Below are 16,135 nucleotides of genomic sequence, written 5' to 3' on the forward strand. Positions count from 1 at the left end.
GCATACAACCCTCAAAGGGTAAAGGATTAAAGAACCTTCAGCGCGCCACTACAGGATTCATTGGTCCTCAAACTTTAGTGTACAACCCTTAAATGGTGAATGGTTAAAGAACCTTTAGTGCTGCTTGAGGGTTCCTTGGTCCTCATACTTTACAACCCTCAAATGGTAAAGGGTTAGAGAACCTTCAGCTGCCACAAGGTTCACTAGTCCCCAAACTTTAGCACACAACACAGTGAAATTTACACCAATCTTTCTTCCTTCTCTTTTTTCCCCTCTTTTATTTTTTAGTGATTTTTGGATTTTGATTTTGTTTGTTGCTTTTTCTCCCTCTCTTTTTTTTTTTCTATTTTGCTACTTTCTTGATTTTTTATTTTATTTTCCTTTCTTTCAAGATTTTCCTTTGAATTTTCTAGTTATTTAAAATTATCATTATATCTTTCATATTTTTATATTTTTTATTATTTTTACCTTTAAACTATTATTCCTTTTATTTATTTTAATCTTGCACCACTTCCGTTAATACTTGGACCATAGTAACCTTCCATCCTCCCCTTTCTTTCCCCCTTTTCTTTTTATTTTTTTCCTCTTTTAATTACCTTTTTGTTATATATTTTTTATTTATTTGTTCTTCTTTTCTATTTATTTCTGACTTTCTCCTTCTCTCTCTTCTAACATGGATTTCATCCTATTCCTTAATCAAAATAAAAAAGTTTCTTCTCTCTCTCTGTTTTTATTATTATTTTTCCTTTTCCTTTTTTTTCTACTTTCCTTTAGGTACTACTTTCTTTTCTATCATTTCCTAATTAATTATGCCAAGATCCTAACAATTTATCTTATTCTTTTATTTTATTTTTTATTTGTTCTTTGGATTTTGTGACATTTTCTAATCTTTTTTCTTTTCTTTTTGCACTTCTTTCATTTTTCTGTCCTTCTCTTTTCTTCTATTTTATTATTTTTTTATAGTTGTTTGGATATATACTTTTATATTGTTAGTGTTTCATATTTCTATTATTATCTTCCTTTCCTTTCTTTTTTTTCTTTTTTTTTATACTATTTCTTTTTCTCTCATTTCCTTTGAAATTAAATTTTGCAACACTTCCTAATTGATCTTTTTCATTTCTTTTCCTCTTTTTCTCTTTTTTTTATGATTTTTTATTTTGATTTGATTTTTTCTTTTATAATAATTTTCCTCTTTTTTATTTTCTTACTTTTTTTTGGATTTTTATATATTTATTCTAAAATACACCCTGCAAAGAACATGCAAGCAAGTAAAGCTGAGATAGCTAACGTCCTAAATGATTAGGATGAAATATAGAGCGTGACACATGCTGAGAGGGTTTGACATCTTGACTCAATGGTTCCACAAGGTTGCTAGCCTTCTAACCTCTACCTATTGAACAAATGAGCATTTTAGATTGGTAGCTCATAAGAACTTTCAGCACGGCCAACAAGTACATTGATCCAGTGGCTTAAGCTTATAGCCTTCTCCTATAGCACAAAGTGATTCTAATTCTAATAAAAGATGATGTGTGTAGACAATGTGTCAGCAACCATACGAAGGGAGAAGCAAAGTATCAAACAATTAAGCAACAACTAACAAGAACGAAGCAATTATCATTATGAAATAAAGCGATAAAATAAAAGCATGCTCTTTTTTTACAGAAAAAATAAAAGCATGCTTATTCATAAAAAAGAACAATTCAAGCAAAATGGCCTCCATGTGGGCCCCACCTACCATCCAAGAACTCCATAGTGGAGTCTCCAATCTATGAGCATCAGAAAACTACTCATTTGAGCTGAGTTAAAGTCATCACCTCATTAGTCAAGCAAAACGGAGGTGATGAGACAACCTGACAATTATGTTTAAAATTGTTTTGGCTCGATAATGAGTTCAAACCCAAGGCATTAGTTAAACCAATCTAGGAGAGGCTTGGATGAGAGAGGGAAGGAATTAGGTACCCTTCTCCTATGATCGATAGGTGGGGCCACTTGAGAACCTAGATGATGTGAACATGATCAGGGTAGAAAAGATATATATATATATATATTACCATCACATTTCTTAAACATCCAACAGAATTATGATGTTTGGAATGGTTAAACAGTTCATCCTTATGCCTATAACAACAACTAGGAGATTGAAATTCCATATTTAATTTGAGTTATTGTATATATGATTGTTTTTAGACAATATTAATCATATGTTCATTTCATTCATATATTGTAAAACATTGTGTTTCTTTGGAAGATTCAGCCTCTCTACTACATAAATCTTTTGTCTAAGGAGCCATTTGATAACAACTAAAGTGGCATAATTGAAAAGCTTAATGCTTTGTCTTCCAAGGAGGTTGTGGGCTCCTTAATTAATAGCTAAAGCTAAAGTTCGATAGATCACCACAATATTTAATTTAGATTTTCCAAAAGTTAACCTAGTTGTCTCCATGTGTTAGAAAGATAATCAAGGGTTTCGTTAAGAAAAAAGAGATTGAATTGCATAATGTAAAATATTAATTTTTTGAAAGTTGTGACAGGGTAGACAAGCAAACACTTTTAGGAAAAACTACATATTATTTTCTTGTAAAATCTTTTGCATGGCTTCTGATGTGGCTCTTGATGATGGAGTTAAATCATATTATTATTTAATTTTTCTAGGCATATTTATATTGAACTTATACATGACATAATGAATAAACCAAACAAATATCACTGTGGATATGTAAGGTAATAATATTTTCCAGATAAGATGGTAAAACATCAATCAACACATGTTTAGAATGACGTATAATTCTTTGAATTATATAATCTAAGAAGCCTTAATTTATAATATATGCATTTTATCATTACTTTGACCCATAAAAATGAGAAATGAGTAATAGGTAACTTGTAGAACATGTCTTGAGCATATCTAATAAAATTATGCAATACATTGAAACATTATTTCTTTCTTGCTACAACAATTACCTAAGGATGGGTACTCTTCTATCAGAAAAGGTATACACCGACATGTATCAACATAAGAAGTTAACTTATCCTTTATCCAGAACAATAGCCTCTTTTTAGATATGGTTCATCTACAAATGTGATAAAACACCATTTCAAACACCATAAACATAAAATGTAAAGAGGGCATGCACTTATTAATATAACATGTGTTAGACCATCTCAGCGAGGAAATTTCATTGACATTGTCTTGCTGCTCTCCATGCTATGTTGCCCAGATGCATTATAAGGGTAATCACTTAATGATATAGGATAGAGGTCTGAGAAATTAGATAGTAAGTGCTCACTCTCTTCCTGATGAGTTGGTTGAACCCATGGATGTGTCTCCCTTCTCAACCCTTCTAGTTCTTCTGATACTTCTTTCATAGTGGGCCTTTCTTCACCTCTTACACTAAGGCATCTTTTTGCAAGCTCAGCAATTGTGAGAAGTTGTTCAGAATTTCCCTCATTTACAAATTGATTCTCAATTAATTCAAAGATCCGATTCTCTTTCATTGATGAAGTGAAATATGTAGCTAGATTTCTTTGTTCTTCTGATCTTTCAAAACACAGGGGCTTTTGACCTGTTAAGATCTCCACAAGAACTACTCCAAAGCTATAAACATCGCTTTTCTCTGTTAATTTACTAGTGTGGAAGTACTCTGGATCCAAATACCCTAAAGTTCCTTGTACTAATGTAGTTATTTGAGTTTGATCCATAGGAAGTAACCTTGAAACCCCAAAATCAGAGACTTTTACAGCATAATTATCATCTAATAGTATATTCGCAGATTTGATATCTCTATGAATGACAGGTATAGAGGCTGCAGAGTGTAGATAAGCAAGTGCATCGGCAGTTTCTGTTGCAATTCTCAACCAATCTTCCCAAGAAATCAAGGGAGCCCCATGCTTTTTAGGGATGTGGTCAGAAACAGTTCCATTGGAGATGTATTCATAAACCAATAATGGAACTTCAGTTTCTAAACAACATCCTAAAAGCTTTACTACATTTCGATGGTTAACTTGTGAAAGAATGATAACCTCATTTATAAATTGCTCAATTTGGCCCTCATCTACTATTCTGGACTTTTTAATGGCTACTACTCGATGATTTGGTAGAATGCCTTTATATACTGTGCCTTGTCCTCCTCGCCCTAGGATGCAATCTGCATCATAATTATTAGTTGCCAACTCTAGCTTTTCTGCTCTAAAGATCTTTATGAACTCAAAACCACCTTCATCATATGAAGATAATTGTTGTTGTAAAAGAAATCCCCCATTTTGTTCAAAGAATTTTTCTCTTAATTTCATGAGCTTTCTTTTCCTTACGAAAAAGTATAACCAAGAAATAATAACGAGGAAAAGTAAGATCCCAAAGCCAATACCTGCATGCCATGTTTAGGGATTATTAATACATCCATTACAAAAATGGAAGAGAGAGTGAAACAGAAACAGTCAATATCACATGATCGTTTGTTTAGTTAAGTGATAGCACATATAATTGAAACTGAATTGATATATAATACTTAAAGATGTTGATCTATATATATATATATATTGGTACTTTTTATGTGAGGTCATTTCCATCTTCGAGAAAAACATTGGCTATTTGAAAAAAGAAAACACCTTAAGCTGTTTTGGAGGTTTCTATATGTGGCGCATAATCCCATTCAATTCTTTACTTATCTTTTGACAAAAAAAGAATGTCGGTTGCAAATACTCTATAGCCCACAGCCATGTTAATATCTCATGCACGAGAATCTTTAAAACAACCCATGCTGTTTTGCCCAAAGAGCCAAAGTTTTTCCCCATCTTCCAAAATGTTATTCGACATGGTTATTGAATTAATCTCTTATAAGACTTTGTATTAGATTTTGTACTAGTTAAAATATATGAAAATGTCATAAATATCTTATAATCATATAGAGTTACTTAGATTTAGGCCCCGTTTGCTTTTTGGTAATTTATTTATCTGGGTAAATGTAATTATCTGTGTAATTTTTTTCTTGGGAAACACTTACTCAGGTTAGTGTATTTACCCATGTTCTTTTATTTTCCAAGCAAAAAAGGAAATGACCATTTTAACCATAAAAATTCATTATTAAAAGGGTCATTTTTGTCCCATATAAGTGTTGGAAACTTTTCCCCCAAGTGGGAAAATTATTTACCAACCTAGGTAAACTTTCTCTGGTCCCCACATAAATAGAAAAACAGAACATAGGATTCTTGGTCAATGGGAACCAATATCCCATTTGATTCCCATTGACCAACTTTCCCCCCTCTTAAAATCCCAAAAAAGAATGCCCCCTTAAAATAATATGAAAATTCATTTCTGTACTAATAAATATATAGTCACGATATTTTTAAAATTCATGAGTTCATGGTATGATATACCGGCTCTATGAACTTTATGGAAATCTATGTGCACGTCAAGTACTGTCTTGTCCATTATAAGTTGGCATGAGCTGAAGTGCAAACATGCAATTTGATAAAAATGAATTGATTGGTTGTTCTTTCTTTCTTTAATTATAGCTATTGGTGTATCTTTAATTGATAAAGAAAATTTCTTTCTCCTGGTTTAGCATGCATACAATGTCGTGCCTACATATTTTAAAGTAATTGGATGAAAATAGCTGGTCAAGATATACAGGTTGGTGCTAATTATAATTTATAAAGGGATTTTTTTTTTCTTTAATGGTTGTGTTAGGAGTTTTTGAGTAGAGAAGAGTGTCATTTCTTGTTTTTGGACCTTCCAGTAGTGTCTTTGCCTTTGAGAAAAGCTTATGGGAGTAGGAAGATTTTCTCTAATGGTTCTTGGTAGCTTATTTCTCAGGATGTTGCTCAGAACTTTAGTAGGTAGAAAATTGGGCAGCTTAATCCTGGAAAACCTAGAAAAGCTTAGGTCCTGTTTCCCTTCGATAAGTTATTTACCCATGTTTTCTTATTTCTCAAATAAATAAAACAATGTCTGTTTTAGCCATAAAATTTCGTTATTATTAAAATAAGCATTTTTGTCCCATCAAAGTGTTGGCAACTTTTCCCAAAGTGGAAAAGTTATTTAACCACATGGGAGATTGGTATCACCAAGGGAACAATATTACCTAGCCCCCACATAAATCTAAAAGAAATAATAAAACAACATGGGTCTCTTGGACAATGGGAACTAAAATCCCATTGACCAACTTCCCCCCTCTCAAAATCAAAAAATACTTACTGGGGCAATGGGTAACTGTTTTCCAGGAAAGACTTACCCATCAAAGTGTTGGCAACTTTTCCCTAAGTGGGAAAGTTATTTAACCACATGGGAGATTGGTATAACCAAGGGAACAATATTACCTAGTCCCCACATAAATCTAAAAGAAATAATAAAACAACATGGATCTCTTGGACAATGGGAACTAAAATCCCATTGACCAACTTCCCCCCTCTCAAAATCAAAAAACACTTACTGGGGTAATGGGTAAGTGTTTTCCAAGAAAGACTTACCCTGGTAAGTACATTACTCATGTTTTTTATTTCCTAGGTAAATAAGACAATGACCAATTTAGCCATAAAAATCAATTATTAAAATGAGTGTTTTTTGTCCCATCCAAGTATTGGCAACTTTCCCCCTGTGGAAAAGTTAATACCCACTTAGGAGATGGCTATCACTTACCCAAAAAATAAATTTTCCGTAGGCCCCACATAAATCTGAAAAAAAAATCATGGAGTTCTTGGTCAATGGAAAATAAAATCCCATTGACCAACTCCCACCTCCCCCACCCCCCACCTCAAAATCCAAAAAACAATGCCGCCTTAGAGCTAAGAAAATGGAATGGAATAAATGGCATCTTGCTTTTTAATTTAAGGACGAAGTTATTGGAGCAATGCACTTTGTTTTTTCATTGTTCAATAGGCAACATCTAATCACTATCTTTATAGATACTTATGGGCTGTCTTGATAGGTAGAAGAATGGTTGTGCAGATAGTGGGTTTAAGTTTTTGGCAGTGGAAAATGTTGAAACTCTAGAACTAGGAGGAAATTGTTTTTCCCTCCATGGATCTAGAACTCAATGGCACCAAATTCACACCCTCAATCAGTTTCAAAATGCACCCATGTCTCAAATGTGTGAAATTTTCAAAATGAAAATGGAAAGAATTGAACCATGACATTTTTTTTCATGCATACTGTCTTGTTACCATTAATACAATTTGTGTTCATTTATTTTTTGAAGGCATTTATGTTCATTTGTGAATCTTAATTTACATATTATATTAATACACATGTATTTTAAAGAAGAGAAAACCTCTGGTGCTGGAAAGACATGGTGTCGAAAGAGTTTTGACCAATCAAAAGCCCACAATTTTGATAAATAACAACTGATTGCCTATCATGTTTATGATTCCAGTTTAATGGTGAGACATTTTTCCGATATCATATCTTTTCCATATCATAGTCAATCCCTTTAAAGAAAATGTGTGTTAGGAGGTTTGAACCTTGAGCAATTGCTTTAAAAACTAAAAAACTAGCCATTTATTCATCACATTTAATCATTACATTATTTGTATTATATTATTTATAATATTTATATAACATGTGATATATATGTGCCATGTCATCATAGTTTGACCTCTAGTTTGAGTGTGGATGAATCTCTTACCCATAAACCTCTACCCTTTTCAGTTTAATGTTCAGTCTTGTTCCCTGAACATTATCTTCAATAAAAGTTAGTTGAGATTGTCATGGTATGAACCAGTAGGCCCTAAGTGGCCTTAGTTCGTGGTGGAAGGACCAACTAAAGACAATAAAATGCTTCAGACAGAGTAGAAATACCTAGGTTCTTGTTTCCAGTTGTGATGGCCTTAGTCCAATGGTGATCATGATGAATGGCAGAGCTTTGTTGATAGGTTGGTAAATGATTAACCTCTATAATGTGCTATTTTCTCCCTCCCAGTTTGTTTTCTGTTTTTTTTTTTTATTGTGAGGCCAACACCATTGATTTATACCCTCTCAATTCATTGAAGGTTGGGCATGCTGTCCAAATTTGGAACAAGTGCATTTTTGACGTAAAAAAGGCAGTGCTGAGTGGTGTGGCTCCAACCTACATCTGAAACCAATCTGTTACCCTTTGGTGAACCCAATTGTAGTCTCTATCTCATACTTGCTAGGGGTGAACATTTTCCGATAAAATCAAAAAATTGGTTTGGTTTTAATTTTTTTTATTTGGTTACTTCGATTTTTAATTAATTCGGATCGATTAATTTAGTTTTACAAAATTTTGGTTTTGGTTTTAACTTTCAAGTTAAGTACTTCCATTAACTAAAAAAACCAAATTAAGCAAGGTTTGTGTTTGTATAATATATATTAATATGTTGATGTATATTAATATTTTAAAGAAATTCAGTTTTAATAAACAATCGAACAAAAAATTATGGTTTTAGTTATTTCAGTTTCAATCTGATTTTCCATTTCAAACATTGGTTTGAAAATTTTGGTTTATTCAATTTAATTTTTAAACAATAAACCGATTGCTCACCCTTAATATTTGCTCTCTCTTCTAATGATACCGTGTTTACAGTCCAAAGGGATAATCCCAGTGAGAAAAGTTCAGAATATGCTCAAGCTTGACTTGGTACCCAAGAGTGGTGGGGGGAACTGTTTGGTTGGTTGGTTACCGGATAAAGATATAGACAAATCATGTTGTCGAATACCACAATAAGGAAAGAAACTACTACCTCTGGATTGGTTTTAGAGGTGTGCACTCACCTTGTTTTCAGGGTTTATCACACACTCCATTGGGTCAAAGAACTAAACCAAGTTTTTAAATAAAAAAAGAGGAGGGTTCAAGACCAAAGGTCAAGTATTTCAAACTGGCACATGAACATGAACCACTACATAGAACAGGCATTAATCTTTGGAAAACTCCTTAGAGTGTCTTTCACACTTGGATAAGTGGATTAGTGCACAGATGTCTCAGATACAAAGAAGTTTCAATAATGAAGTCCCGCCCTTTGACTCACAATTATAGTTTGAGACTTGATTCGGATCTTGAGAGAATTAGTTTGGATTGGTCCTTTGAAAGCTTAGGTTACCTCCTCTTGTAGAAGATTCAAAAAGTTAGCGGATTTCTATGACGAGGTGGTGGTGACGCCAAACATCAGGGGAGTTTGTAGTAATAGAGATATGGGTAGAAGAGGTAGAGGAAGATCCATGACTGTTAGGTAGACAACTCTGGCTGTTTCTATATTCCTGTTTAGGTTCATGTTGAGCTTTTCGGTTTGTAGGGTGTAATTGTTTTGAGGGGCATGTTTGCTTTGGGCATTTGATTAATTCTAGATTTATTTTACTAGGCTTAATCCCGATTCTATGTGGGATTAGGGGTTGCAACTTGAGCTTGTACCGATCCAACCTGTAGGCTTAAATGGGCTGGCCTTAGATTATCAGTTCTTGAGTTGGACTCAAGCCTAAAAGTTCAGACTTCTTAATATTTTGGGTTAGGTAGTCCGGACCTGGCCTGATCCTAACCTGATTATATATACATCTATATTCGAATACATAGATACATTTGCATGCATACTTTTTTTAATAAACCATACATATGTTCATACATGCATACACACACATATATGTATATGCATATCAATTTTTAGTGTGAACTGATTGTTCAACCCAAGTTTGGCTAGGCACCCAACCCAATCCAAATGCATCAAATTTTAGTATGAACTAAATTTGAATTTTTAATTTAAACTTGACCTCAACTCAAGATTTAGGCCCAATTCTTATGATTGAGCTTCGATTTAACTAAAACCTAGCCCAATCTGCCCAACTTGCACCCCTATATATGTGGGATTGGGTATAAGCCCCATAATGGCTTTTATTTCCTTTTTCAGTTGAGGCATTGTCTGTGTACTGTTAAATGTATACATATTATATACTTTATTTTAATAAATAATACCTTACTATTTAAGAAAAAAAAAAGAGGATTACCTAGAGTGACCTTAATCACCGGAAAAACTTTGCTTTTCGGCGTGCAGCCTTTCCCATTCTTTATACCATCACCATAACTATCCTTTGGACATGAGCAGTAGTAAGATCCTATAGTGTTAATGCAAATACTTTCACATGAATTGACCTTCGGATCTTCACACTCATTTACATCTAGGGAGGCAGAACAACATAAACAAAGCATTAGTTCAAATATTACTTTTCAAAAATTGCAAGTTAAAACTTAAAATAACATCACATCACATATATATACTAAAAGCTAAATGGTATGGACAAAGCAACAGTTTTACTTAAAATGGAATCCTAACACGTGAAATTTATAGGAATTCGTGTGAAATATTTTGCTACTATTTTTGGCACCAATGGTTCAAGTCATGTTCATGAGCACTTACTAAATATAGGAATGCTATTATTTTTCACGTTAATTTTTTTTTATAAACTTACCAAATCTGAACCTCACTACCCACAAATCTAAACTTACCAAAAACCAAAAGCCAGGGGAATAGAACTTGATAAAACGAAGTAGAGAAACATAAACAAACACTACCAAACAATAGCTACTCAATTCGAGCTTCTGATAACCAAATAAAAGGGACAGGGTGGAGAGCAACGAGATCAGCTATTGTTTCAGCAGTCTGGGAAGAGAGGAACACTAGGATCTTCCAAGGAAAAGGAAAATCAAAGGATGAATTGGTAGAAAAACATAACCACCGATTTCTTAAATTGGCTGAAAACATTGGATCTGTTCAAGGTTTTTACAGTAGATGACTGAGGTTGGAGTACAGTAGCAGGCTCCTCTTCCTCATTCCCACTATTCATGTAAGCTGATCTCCTCCTCAACAGAATAAAGCTAAATTTTGGTGGTAGTTCTGTAGGTAACCCTGATCTCCAACCACCTTGATGATTGAATCCTTCCCAAAACTTTTGACTTTGTCTCATCCCCTCCTCCTAGAGAGGACGCCTTTATACCTCTGACATGTACTCAAATCAACTAAGTTTTGTCCCAATTATATGGGGTCAACTACATTGGATCTGTTCTGTCATGCTACTATGTTCAGTGCTATATTTACTGTTAAATTGTGGTCCATTAAATCATTTCTCTACTTCAACCCATGTCCTTTTTGGTCTGCTCTTTAGCTTTTTCTAGACACTCCAACTTGTAAAAATCACTCACTGGTGCTGTAAGCAGTTTACAACACAGACATGGTACTCAATTTGAAGTCTGCATATGAATTGTTGTTGTTGTTGATAAGCAACAGAAGTGATTGTATTAATAAATTTAAAATCTCCTGATGGCCCAATTCATGAGTGGCATGCTAGATAATACACAAGATGCAAGACAAAATCAAGGAAATTACAAATTTACTCATAGCAAAGGTAATCCCCATTCTAGACTCTCCTTTACAACCCCCAATCAAGTACTTAGCTCATTGCAACATAACTTCAAAAGGTCACAACCTGGTTTTTTTGACACAAACCTTTATTATTCTGTTTTATTATTTGGTTGTAGATGACAATAAGGCAGTTCATATCAGATATCCTATTACAACCTGTCTGACTTGAGTTCAAACCTCATTCTTGTTGCCAACGAGTTCTAAAAGCTAACAATGCAAAGCTACCTGGGTAAAGCAACAAACCAAAACCTATCATGCTACAGTCTCAAATTGATGACAGTAGACCAATTCATCAAAGTAGTTCAAGTCAAGTGATAGTGAAACCTCTGTTCTACTCAACTAGCATGCAACAAATCAAGATTGGTGCCATGGGATTAATGCTAACATGAAATCATCTGTTCTACTCAACTAAAATGCTAAATTAATGCTAACCTGAAATACTCTCTATTTTACCAAACTCACAAAGGGGGATAGACTGATGTTGCCATGGGATTATGTAGATACAAGCAAACTCAAAGATGATAAACTGACCCAAGTTCTTATTTTGATAATGGGATCTTCACCCATCTTGAAGGGAAGAAAAAAAATGTTTAGGGAACACAGAAGAAGATTTCTCTTGCAAATTCTCGTAAAAAAGTAGGATATACTCAAATACACCACAGAAATCACATCAGCGCCCCACAGGCTCATCTCAATGTGCATTGGGAACATCTCTTCTACTTGTCGTTGAAAGAATGATGTTTATTTACAATACACGGTTGGAATGTGATGTGGGGCATGCCCTGTGGGGCCCCGAGTTTCCAGAATGCAGTCCTAAGAATAATTCAACACTGTAAGGGTGTTAGGTGGGGCAGGGGCTGAAGTGGAAGCTAGGGCGACCAAGCATGCCTTCCTGGAAGTTACCCATTACCTGAAGGACCAGATTACCCATTTTGATAAGCACCGGATTGGTGCCATTTTCTTATTTTGATAAGGACCAGATTGGTGCCTTCTTAAAAATCTACTCAAACCACTGACCCCAAATTACCTCAAGGACCAGAAATCTAGTTAAGGATTTAGAAAATTAAAACATGGAGGGTACTCATTCAAATTTTCCACAGCTGGGCATGATAATCTGGAATAAAATTATTCAAATTTAGAAAGACTTTAATCTGGAATAAAATTAAAACCAGTTTGACTTAAATCAAAACAAATAGGAATTGCTAGACTTAGTTCAACAACCTCTGAGTTCAAAGGCAGAATATGAATAATAAAGTTTTTAATGAGGAAGTGACGGATAATAAATAGGAACAATAAAGTCTTTCAGTTCAAAACAACCAGTGAGTAAGACTTTAAGGAGGGAGTGAGGGATAATAAAGTCTCAGTTAAGCAACCTCTGAGTTCAAAGGCATCTTGATGGGTGATCTTCAAATGAACTTGTTAGAGATCTTGCGTTCATCTCCTAGACCATTAAGTATTATTACCAGAAGCTGTCCTATACCAGAAGTGTTGGAGTTGAAAGTAAATTTTGATGGTAGTGCCATTGGTAACCCCGTTTCAGCAGGGGTTGGTGGTCTGTTCAAGAAGAGGGATGTCAAAATTTGGTGGGTTTTTAGTGGTCCGATATAGGGGTGTCAACGGTATTCGAAAATCCGATTTTGAATTCGATATTCGACATAATCGAATCGAATTTGGATAATTCGAATATTTAATCGGTCGAATTTGGATATCCTATTCTTACTGAATAGTTAATCGGATTCGAATTCGGATATGACCTGATTCGATTCGATAAATATCCGAATTCGACCGATTATTTAATTCTTATATAAAATATTTTATATAATATATATAATAATTAAGTTATATAAATAATTTATATATTTATTAATTAGCTAAAATAATTAATTAATCAAATTCGAATCGAATCGAATATTCAAATATTTAATCAGATTCAAATTCGGATATTAATTTTCAATATCCGTCAGATATCAAATCGAATTCGGATATCAAATTTTCTAATCGGATTCGAATTCGGATATTGCCTGATCCGATTCGAATTCGATCCGTTTACACCCCTAGTTTGATAGGGGCATCTCACTCAACAAAGGCTGAAATTCTAGCTATCCTCACAAGTCTCTGAATTGCAAAAGACAAAACTCTGCAAACACAATAAAATGGTTAGGAGAGAAGGATGACCTTGGAGGTTAGCCCACTATCTGACAGAGGCCAGAGACATCTTGGGTTCCTTGCATGTCAACCTTAATTGGGTTCCTAGGGAACTAAATTCTATAGCTGATCAATTGGCAAAATTTGGATATGCTAGGCATGGTTGTACAGGAAAATAAAATATACCTCACCTAGCCTAGGGTTGTTAATGGCCTCTGAAAGTCTGATGTCTGTTCTGATATCCAATCCAAATATCTTGGATTAGGATTATGTGTTTACACAATCAGATTGGATCTGGATTTTGCAATTTGCATTACTGGATGTGGATTTAACTCCATCCAATCCAGTTAAAATCCAAATTCGATTATATTATAATATTCATTGATTTTAATATATAAATTTAGATAGTCATATTTGAAATTATAAAATATATAATTGTATATTATATTATATATGAAAATATATATAATATATTTAGTATGTCATATTTATATGAATTTATTAAAAAGTCATCAACTTTTTAAATTTTTTTTCGTATTTTAAAAATTAAAGCAGTGTCAGATTAAATTTGAATCTGATCCAAGTTCATTAGGATTCAAATTCGAACCCAGGATCTTCAAATCTGATCAGAATTCGGATTGGATTCAGATGTCATTTTTCAATATTCAGATTGGACTCAGATATTGTTAAATGCAATCCATTTACAGACCTCACCTAGCCCACTACTCCTGATTTACTGATTATCTATAAGTGGGATCAAGTGCTGGATCTGCAATTGAATGCACATCCATCAAGCAAGCATGTAAGTATGGTCAGCTACTAATAAATAACCAGCAGGTCCAAATGCATTTTCTGCAGCCTTGGTTGAAGCATTTTATTGTGACTGACCATAAAATATACACACAATTCCTATAGTTTTAAATTCAAAAGACCAAATCATCTGGTCTTTTTGATTTGATCACAACAACTAGGGTTGTAGACATGAACCCCCTCTTGATGTGCTCAATTGTTTTAAAGTAAACTGCTAATCATACTTGTCAACACATCAGGTGATTCTGGGTGACAGTGGGGTACCTAGTTGCCCAGGTGGGCTCCTAGGCAATGCCAAGATGATAATAATTTTATAAAATAAAGATCTAAGTTTTTGATATATCACTAGTTTTATATACCATTCAGCATACATATCATTTGAAAGAATAACAATTCTTGTGATTAGGGTGCAACCAAAGCATTAATGTGCAAAAATCATGCGACTATTTTACTTTATAAGAAGCTTACTTTCCATAATTTTTATAGTGAGGGAACCTCAATTTGTACTAAATTTAATGCTTTCATGGCCTTCAGATTTTCTGATCTCACAACATTTTGGAAATAGTGGTTTAGAATGATAACCAATGTTTGTTTGATATATTCATTGAGAAAATACCCACACCCTTGGCAAGTTGGCATCTAGCAATGTATCTTTCAAAAAATAAAGAAAACAAATGTTGGCATGAGCCTTTCCTTTTCTTAAACATTAAAACAAGGCAACAAGTGTACCAACTTCATTGCTAATAAGGGTATCAATGAAGAAAACTTCTATGATTATAATACCATCAATGAGTTTCCAAGCATGGGAATGTTGCTACATGCTTAAAGAATACTTTGGTATTCCGTCTATTTGTGTAGGTCAATGGTCTTGTTGGTTTATGATTGGTTTTTTTTTCTATATTTTAAACCATGTATTAGGTCAGGATGAGAAAGTTAGGTTGTGTGCTCTATTTTTGGGTGAGGTGCTTATTACTCTGATTGCCTCATCTGGACTGACTCTCTACAAAACTCTATTGCCCTGCTTATTGAGGCTGAAGGTTGATAGATATAGTCAATCAGTTGTAATTGAGATTTTTTACCAATCAGAAAAATAAAATTAGGGGTGCAACTTGAGTGGGGATCAAAAACACTTTATAAATCTTATTGAGGCTGAAGGTTGATAGATATAGTCAATCAGTTGTAATTGAGATTTTTTACCAATCAGAAAAATAAAATTAGGGGTGCAACTTTAGTGGGGATCAAAAACACTATAAATTGAATCCTAATGAATCCTTGGCTACTTTCTACAGAAAAAGAAATTCCTATGAGTTGATAGTAGTGACTGTACCCACTAGTGAAGTAGAAAATTGTCTAGTTTTTTGTAGTGAAGTAGAGAAAAATTATTGCCACTTTCAATTTTTATTGTGTTTTCACCTATAGTTTCCCCACCCAATAGGGCTTTGCTTACAAGATGATGATAGTAAGGGAAATCTATGAGTCGAGAAAATAGTACATAACTAGTAAAGAAGAAACCCCAATAAAATGTTAAATAAAAAACTCTTTAAGAAACCTAAATTCTCCATCTCCAAAAATTTGAACATGAAGACAGATATATATTCTTTATTCCTCAAATGATTTCTTTATGCTTTGACATACCTACGTTTGAATTTGGCTTGACCTACTGCCGTGTTTATGCTTCAACAATCCAATATGTCTTCTATTTAGGGCTTCACAAAAGATTGGGGTACCAACTAGAGGCTGATGGATGAAATTCCTGCATATGAGGGGAAAGAGAGGTGAAGATATATAAATAAAGATATCTCATAAGAAAAAAAATATAAAA

At 33.8% G+C, this 16,135-nt stretch overlaps 1 protein-coding gene across 1 annotated transcript in view; it reads right to left on the minus strand.

Annotated features, from left to right (window-relative positions):
* The window catches only part of LOC148791550 (uncharacterized), a 94,848-nt gene that overhangs the window by 11,860 nt on the left and 66,853 nt on the right, over nt 1-16,135 (minus strand). Inside the window, exons 2-3 of the mRNA XM_088888225.1 lie at nt 9,947-10,117; nt 3,209-4,364 (exon numbers count right to left, since the gene is read on the minus strand). Of these exons, the coding sequence (XP_088744351.1) occupies nt 3,209-4,364; nt 9,947-10,117 (1,327 nt within the window). The remainder of the gene's footprint in view (nt 1-3,208; nt 4,365-9,946; nt 10,118-16,135) is intronic.

The sequence above is a fragment of the Nelumbo nucifera genome, chromosome 5 (genome assembly GCF_055504915.1).
Source record: "Nelumbo nucifera cultivar China Antique chromosome 5, China Antique-T2T, whole genome shotgun sequence".
Taxonomy (NCBI): Eukaryota; Viridiplantae; Streptophyta; class Magnoliopsida; order Proteales; family Nelumbonaceae; genus Nelumbo; species Nelumbo nucifera.